Raw genomic sequence first — 9,312 nt, forward strand, 5'->3', positions numbered from 1 at the left:
GCTGCCAATCGAAGTATACTAGACGATATTCCATCAATACCCGTTGACCGTTTATCTTTAAGTTTCCTAAATTCCAACAAAAACTTCATTTTGAGACACACATTTCAATTCAAATTCATTTTCAAATAATTTTTCTTCATTTACAAATAATCTACCTTGCTTTTTATATGGAATTAATTCAGACAGCGTCTGGCCTACTTTAGCAAAGAATGAATTAAATTCGCCAGCTAATTTCTCATTTTCTTCATAAACTGTTACATTTGAAGATTTTTTACCTGGGAACAACGTTTTCATTGTTTTCCACGCTTGAGCAGAATTACTTTGATCACTCGTTAACTTCTTAACATAATAATTTCTCTTTGCTTTTCTAATTTCTCCTGTTACTTTGTTTTGTAATTGCCTATACTGACTCATCAAATCATCATCCTTCTCTTTGCAAGCTCGTAGTTTCAGCCTATCACGCTTTTTAACGAGTCTATGAATATGAGAATTCATCCAAGGGGAAGGCTGTTGCCGTACTCGCTTTTTTCTAATTGGCATGTGTTTATCAACCACTTGCATCAATAATTCTTCCCATCTGTACACAGCATCATCTAAACTGGGGGACTCTTCAACAGTTTGCCATGGTTGTTGAATAAGATCACGTCTAAAATCATCCATATTTATTTTATTCATATTTCTGTACTCAGTATACCGTGGCTCAGCTTTTGGACGATTCCATTTCCAAATCAAGTAACTCATGGAATGATCACTCAAGCCGACATGTTACATGTATTACTCCGGATGATTTCACATAACTAATGTTGTTTGTAACCATATGGTCTATCAAGGTTGCAGAGCTGTGAGTACGCCTAGTGGGTTCACATGAATTAACTTGTTCCATAGAATACACATTATTCACATTCATATATTTGACACGAGTAGAATTATATTTCATATCCATAATATCACAGTTTACGTCCCCCATAATTATTATATCAGCATTAAAGCTGTCCAGAAATTGAAGTAAGTTTTCATACAATTCTAAAACTTCTAATCTTGCACTTGGTGGTCTATACCAATTCACGAAGAATATGGGTTTTGATTTAAGTGGACATAATTTGATACAGATTGCTTCTAATTTGGATAGGGAAATATGTTCAATGACCTGAAACTCAATACTAGATTTTACATAAATCGCTACGCCACCACCCATGCGGTCTCTGTCTTTACGAATAACTTTGTACATAGGGACAAAAACTTCTTTCTCTATAACACTGTCGTCTAATCTTGTTTCATTTAAAGCAAAAATATCTACATTATTTTCGTTTAGAAACAAACGAACCTCATCGATATTTTTTCAACAAACTGGTGATATTCAAATGAGTAAACTTTAGACCCTTTTCAGACAACTGTTGATATTTGAGGACCCGACAATTATCATTAACATTTTCAAATTCATGAGAGATATTTATATCATTCACCGTGACCTGTTCAATTTCCTGATTTACTACTTCACTAAATGGTAGTATATCAAATATACATTTTGGGCGCAACCAATTCATAAAATGTTGTAACGGGTCATTGTAGATAATGTCGGAAATGTTAGCACACGATATGTGAATCCAATTATTACATCCTGTACATAAAAGAGCTTTTTGGTTTGATTTTACAGATTTTTGTCAACAGCTACAAGGATACAGTATCATGAATGAGAAATATGGGCTATGAGATATACAAAATAGCAATTGCAAAAGTAAAAAAAAAAGAGAAAAAAAAACACACACACACCAAACCCCACAAAATTACTAAACAAGTAAACTGTTCAAATGTCACACGATGAAAGGAGAATATTTGATATTTTATATATTTGATCATGAGTTCTAGAATATTCCATGTTATGTCACAAGTGAGATATTGCTGGAAAGGTCACTAAAGTTGAATTTTGCTCTATCTAATGATGGAGTTACTTTGATATATTTTAAAATGGCGCCTAGCTAATTTTGCAATACCAATTTCATTTGCACCATATTGTGAAGCACATAAGTAGTCAAAATGAACCAAGGGGGGGGGGGGGGGGGGGGGGGGGAGAGGGGTGGGCATGTTTCACTAAGGCTCCCGATCACATAGAGAGACAATTAGACACATAGAATAAGTATATGAAGAGCTTACAACCAAAAGGCGCTAAATCCATTGAAAATGATGAAATTAGCGCCTTTTGGAAGCAAGCTCTTGATATATACCGAAATGGTTTAGACTTAAAAACAACAACAACGAGAGACCTGAAGTTCTGCTTTATGAGAAAGAGAAGGGAAGAAGGGATAAAAAAGAGAATATATAAGACAGATTAAGATGATGGGGGATGGGAAGAGAGGGAGAGTGAAGAGGAGAAAGCAGGAGGATTTATAATTTCAAACAGAATAATAATCATATTTGAAGCATAATGAACCATTTCTGTGCCACTTAGTCAATGGTGCATGCAGTTTACGTTACACCAATGAAAGGAAATATGACGTGGCACACTGTGGGTTAATTGCCTTTTAAGATTTATCAAACTTGATATTTCTTTGAAACTTGTGTCTCATGAATTCAATAGTTTTATGTATTTAAAGGAGAATTCAAAAATTTTGTTAGCAGGAAAATTTGTGTATATTTAACAGTAAGTGCAATGAGTTGACTGTTTTGTTGGGTAATTAATATGAAGAGAATTACTTTGGGTAAATATTTCAAACGATATCATTGGAAGAGGTCCAGGAAAAGCTCAAGATCGTGACAATGGTTATCAATGATTACTGAAGATTATGGAATAGGCTTTAGAATCTCTGCAATCTGATTGGTCAATTATTTAGCATGCATAGACTGATCCACATAGAGCCATGCGTCCGGTAAAATCCGAACCCATGACTCAAGCCGTGTGTATAGGTGTACTAGACGCATGGTGGGAAAAAAAGGTTGAATTTCATTGATTGACGAGCCAAATTTATAAAATAGAATTATAAGGCAAATGATGCACAGGCCTACTTTATGGGTTGGTGAGAATTGGATGTGGCGACTTTATCTTTGGAATAATTAAACCCACGAGGGTTATGTGTGGGATTTAATCGGTTTTCAAAATTAAAACTGTCCTGTTCATCATTTTGTATTATTATGTACGGATGCAAGTAGGACATGTTTGATGGCATACCCTGATAACAGTTAACTTCACTTATTCTAATTCAGCAACCCTTTAATTTTGTAAAGGCCCCTCCCCTTTACGGAATTCCTAGATCCGACCCTGCGAATGTTGGAAGATTAATCGTAGGCCTCGCCGCGGGATACAAACTGTTCAGCTATCGTGAACACACAACTGCCTTTGACCGGAAGCATCAGTAAAAGCAAAAGACTCTATTTCGACCATGGTTAAGGCAAATAAAGCCAACACTTAAGAACAATAATATTAAATTATCAATCATAGGGAATAAAAAATGAATAAGTTAATCACATATGTAGACAGATAGTTAAGAAACAAAGAAACAAAGAAACTAATGAAAATTTGTGCAAAGGACAATATTTAAATACGTAATAGTTAGATCACTAAACAAGAGTATAATTCAATCTAATTCAGTTCGATTTCATTGTCAATTCCTGGATTTCGTTTTGTCACATTATACAACGGTATAATATAGGGCACATAATTTATACAAACAAAGATCATCAGTTGTAGATACATAAGACGGGTCTAGGACAATTACCCCGGATCTTTCCCCTGGCCCTAATCCTAATCCTAATCCTGAACCTAATCTTAACCCTAACCCAAACTCCTAATCTTAAACCTGACCCTAACCCTAATCTGTACTCTAACCTTACGTCCACTAACCAGTATTTAGCCGGGGTAATTGGCCGGATACGACATAAGACATATCATATTCGACCCACTTTTTGTAGGAGATAATATAGTACGCAACGTTATGATATTAATATCAATGTCACAGATACATGACACTGGAGGAAAATATAATGATAGAGTTTAACATCGTGGTTAGTGTGATATAATATAAATGAATAATTTTGTGTTGTAAATTAACCTATGTGTGTCAGATTGGGGTTTTTATAGATAGGGCAATCACCCCTTGGGCAATACTAGTACCCCGGACTCTTCCCCTGAACCTAATCCTAACCCAAACTCTAACCCTAAACCTGACCCTTACGGTCTGCCACCCTAACCCTATGGTCTTTGCTCTAAACTTATCATTAACCAGTATCTGACCGGGGGGGGAGGTAATTACTAGGGGGTGGGGTAAATTGCCCTGATTGGTCTCCATCAGAACGTTTATGAAACGGGTCCACTGAACTAGTAAAAGTTCAGTGAAACGGTGGACGGGGGCCAGAGGACCAGTGATGTAAATCTTTACCAGCAGAGGGCGGCATTGACAGAAATTGCATGACTAGTTATTCTCCATGTACGTACGTACATTTTGTACTTGTACGTACGTGTACGTACAGTACATACAAGATCACGATAGGAGTGTACGTGTTTAATATACCCTGCATGTCCCGTGTGTGATGTGGACGTGCGTTAATCGACCGGCGACCGTACCGTCGGATTGGTGCAAAGACTTGACTGGCCTCACACACGTAAGTCTGTTCTAACTGTAGATTTGATTAGAATATGGCAGATATGTCTACAAAATATGATAATTCCGGGGCAGAAACTCCGCCATGTGCCCACCACGGCTTTATGCTAACAAAGACTTGGTAGGTGTGCAAAAGGTGTAGGCAAGTAACTGAGCTGTGTCAACTTTCCCCATGATCCCATACGATGTTTTCTATGTTTGCTGTGGAAAACTTCCCCCAGCTTCAGCTTCGCTTCTGGCGGAGAGCGAACCCGAAAAACATCTTAGAACAGAAGTGGTTTAGCTGTTTCGTATACGCGGCATTTAACACTAAACAGTCCTAGCATAGGCCCTTGACTGAGGTGTAACCAGGAAGGTGGTACGTGGTCCACCTCCCTGCCCTGCTGGTGTAAATTGTAGGCTATAGCCGGCTATATTATATTATTCATTGCAAAAGTTATAAACACTGACTGGTACGAGTGGTAGGTAACAGGCTAGTGGTAGTGGTACAGTACTCTTGAGTGCATTCGTATCCAGATGATAGGTGTAACATATAGGTCTAGTCAAGAACTCTCTTTTTTTGTATTTGTTTGAGTGTTGTTTTTTTTCAATGTGAAAAAAACTCTTCACCAAACGTTCAAGATTAGAACTGCAAAAAAGCAAATTTTTCAGCCAGAGAGTAGTTGCCGACTGGAACAGATTGCCTCTGAGTATTGTTGAAGCTTCCTCGGTTAATGATTTCAATCAAAGATTTATTAGATAGACATTGGAGCGGGGAAAATTCAAAACCTCTGCTCCTCAATGCACATAAAGCAACAATGTTGAAGATATTTTATACAGTTGAGACCGGAATACTACAGGACCAGTCCTCTACTTCTGTATCAGATGTGATGTGGTGTGATGTGATGTGATATCTGTGTCATGAAATCTTTGCATACAAAAGTGTAATTTCATAATTTTGTATGATATCTTGTGTACACAGCTGAGCTGAGTTTTTTTTTTTTTTTTTTAAATTCCCATTATATTTCAGGACCAAGGCCATTTCCCGGGATCTACACTACAATATGAGGGTTAGCAGGTGGAAGTGATTCAACAGTGTCGATCCCCAAAAGACGTCAACCACACTAACGCAAGCTGCAGTGCTGATGAAGCCTTTGTACACTGTACCCCATACTGATATTCACTGTGACATGTAAAAACACACGGTCTGCATTTACTACTCATCTGACAAGATCTTGCAGTGTCTGCGTGAGGGGTTGTACGTCACGTATACACATATAACTTCAGCCACTGTATACAATTGTAGTTTCATCCAAAAGTGTGAGTTTACTCTTATCTGAAGTTCCAGACCTCTTTTGACCAATAGTGACAAGAAGATATTTTGAATATTTTGAATATTGAAATTTGATCATGGCAGAAGAGAGCCAACTCGACGAGACACCTTCTCATTCACAGCAAAGGCCAGGCTCGACTTCCAAAGATGGGACTGGACACCCACTCGCGCGCAGCAGCTTATCTGATCACCAGTATCAACAGAGTCGTGCTGTTTTGAGATCTAGGAAGAAAACCCCGTCTGTGAGACTGCAGAAACTGCCTGTAATGGTGCTTAGCTCTCTTGTAACTACCCCCAGGAAGTCCCAACTGGGACCAACACACATTAAAGTCAGAGTGTCACCGGCTGCTGCACTGAGGGCGTTGCACGGTAATACCACAAAACGGCCTGCGCCAACTCCTGGTCCTGGTGTCGAAGGGGAGCCTGTGTTCGAGGTATCTGCCAGACATGTGGATGATTCACCCATGAGGATAGATGTTCGTAAGGAAATGCCCTCCAGTAAGAGAGTATCAAGGTTAGTACACGAGTAGACACTCTAACAAAGTCTCGCTTTATACAATTTTGTACGTACACGTGTAGAAAGATCAGTTGTTTTTAGGAATTTTGTGGATACTACATGTACACATGGCTATTATACATGAAAGGATGTTTGTATAATCTTTCATTATCATGCAGGCATAGTTCCCAGATCTTTCAGATTGTATTAATGTACATTGTAAGGTCTTTCAAATAAAGAAAATATTTGTGAGGAGTTAGCATTGGACAGTTATTTGTAGCATGAACTATTTATGCTTTGCATTCATTTTTTACATGTCACATGTATGTGGAATGAAGAATACATGTACAAAGAGTATATCTTTTTGCTTTCCCACCTTCTTTCTCATTTGTTGGCCAGCATACTTAGTCTTCTGGTATCAATTTGTTTCACAGAGGAGAACACATTTTGCTTTAATCCTTTAGTGAGAAAAGATTTTGTACATAATGACCTTATGGCTCTTGGGAAGGTATAGCAATATTGCTCTCATTTTGGCAACTTTCTAAATGATTTCAAAAACCTGTGCTGCATGTTTATTTTTGTAAATTATCAGTTACATTTATCTGAAAGCCTGTTAAGACTTTACCAAGACAATGATGTGTCACGGAAGTCATTCTTGCGTACTTTCATTGACCTTTAACCTCTTTTAAATAACGTGATTCTATATAAAAACAAACAAAAAATAGTTATAGGCATAAAACTATAAAAGTAAATGGACAGGTGTTTTAGGTAGTAATAAGATGGGATTTTTGGCATTTCAGTTGCTAATGGGTTAATGGAGATAAAAATTCTTCATAAAACTTCATAAGAATAGTGATATTCTACGAGATTAACTGAAGTGTTCATTGCAGTGTATCTATTCTTGCTCATCATGTAAGTGTCTTCCTCCTTCACCACTGCAGCCGTGGCCTGAGACATGATCACAGCTACTCCTACGGCTCGCACCAGGGCCTGCAGCCGCCCGGCGCCATGATAACCAAGGACATGAGTTTGCAGATCACCGACCTGCGTCGCAAGCTGAAGATCACCCAGCAGAAGATGAGACGGGCTCGCCAGGCCCTGGAGCGGGAGAGGCAGATGCACAATGAGACGCAGCAGACTCTCCAGGCTCTTATGGACAGCATCCAGTTTCAAGCAGTGTCATGATGATACAGCTCTTGCGCTTCCTCCTCCTTACCTGTATGCGAAGTGCTGAAGAGCAGCAGTGCTGTGTGGAAACCTTGATGTTAGTTCTGGAGGACGCCACCTCCATTGGCTCAGAGGACGCCCCTGGATAATTTGTAAACTATTTCCAAGGTGAAAGAGAATGTTGAAATTTCGGGGCTTGGGTATGTGTTCCAAGTTCAGTGTGACACTGCTGGCAACCAGGGACAGCCTGGTGGTAGTGTGGCTGCCAGGAAAGGAATAAATGACAGGTTTCAGTCCCATGGTTCCTATTTTCCAACATGTTCGTTAAATCACAGATCAGCAATTGCGATCTTAAATTTCTTTTGTTAGAGGGAGACAAATTGAAAAAAAATCACTATTTCCAAGGTGTTTGGAAAAAAAATATGTGCCACAGCTTACAGCAAAAGATGTGACAGGTGCAAGAAGAGTGTGATGTGTATTATGTTTTAAAGGGGAAGTCCAGTTCAAGTATAAGTTAGTCTGATAAGAAAGAGTAAGATGTTATGAGTTCAATGGTAAAATTTTGATCTAAATTGGGTGAAAAATAAGAAAGTCATAACATTTTGAAGTTCCACTTATTTTTTACTTTCGTTCAAACTCAATTATGCCTGAGGCTCCAATCCTGGTATAACTGTTCACTATTCTGAAGTTATTTAACCAGGAGTAGCATCATGTTTCAGGCTTCAATGACAGAAACAATGAATTTTCATCATTTTTCTTCTTTTTTTTTTAACATGATCACTGCAAATTTGTGAGGGTATGACATGGTTAACTCACTCATTTGCATAATTCATACCCACTGTACAAGAACTGTTTTGGAGAAATGAGCAAAACTTCAGAATTTCATAACTTCCTTATTTTTCATCCCATTCCAGTCAAATTTCTACGGTGAACTCGTTGACTCTTTTATTAGACTGACTTACAGTATATTTAGACTGGATTTCCCCTTTAAAAGTAGCCAGTGGTTGGACCTAAGGATCTTTGCAAGTAGAAGAATGTCTTCGATGCGAGGATGTACATTTTGTAGGTAGCGTGAGCCATGTACAATGTGTGCATGTAATATACGCAGATGTACAATTTGTAAAGCATAAAATGAGTGTTGTTGCAGCAAAAGACACTTGTGATGTAGTGAATCCTTGCAAGTTTGTTCCATCATGGATGGGAAGCATCTTTACAGAGATTTGCGAGCAAGTCAAAGAAATTTTGGAATGCAATGCTGTATCTTGAATTACATGTAATTTTGTATCGTCATTGTTTTCCACTGATATCTGCAGTGGCGAATCCAGGGAGGACCGCACCAGGCGCACGCCCCCCCCCCCTTTATTTTTGTTGAAACAAAATTAATTTAAAGAATAAAATGGGGTAGGGTTGCATGCACCCCCCTTTAACTTTGTAAACGCGCCCCCTCATTACGAAATTCATGGATCCGCCTCTGTATCTTGGTTTCGTAAATCCTATCTTCACACTTGTTACAGGTTATATTTAATTATTTTTTTGCGCTTGTTCGGGTAAGATGAGTTTCGTGTGTTTTTAGTTCTGCAGAATCAAGACATCAATTACTGAACCATATGGCAAGCAGAAATATTTGCATGCTTTTATTTTCGTGCTAGTTTCTGGTTGCACCAAATGCGAGAAAATTACAACACTGCGAAAAATTTCCACTTTTGCAGTATCTCCCTGATGCAATACGTGGACCTACAATTTGT

The 9,312-nt window shown here is 38.4% G+C and overlaps 1 protein-coding gene across 1 annotated transcript; it reads left to right on the forward strand.

The window, feature by feature from the left end:
• The first annotated feature begins 5,981 nt into the window (after positions 1-5,981).
• LOC139716031 (uncharacterized) lies at positions 5,982-7,609 on the forward strand. The gene is made up of 2 exons (XM_071627586.1): positions 5,982-6,418; positions 7,342-7,609. The coding sequence occupies exons 1-2, from the start codon at positions 5,982-5,984 to the stop codon at positions 7,583-7,585; spliced, it is 681 nt and encodes a 226-aa protein (XP_071483687.1). The 3' UTR covers positions 7,586-7,609.
• Positions 7,610-9,312: the final 1,703 nt, after the last annotated feature.

This window comes from Diadema antillarum, unplaced genomic scaffold (genome assembly GCF_040938485.1).
Source record: "Diadema antillarum isolate AM-2024a unplaced genomic scaffold, OU_Dant_1.0 scf00000060, whole genome shotgun sequence".
NCBI classification, from domain to species: Eukaryota; Metazoa; Echinodermata; class Echinoidea; order Diadematoida; family Diadematidae; genus Diadema; species Diadema antillarum.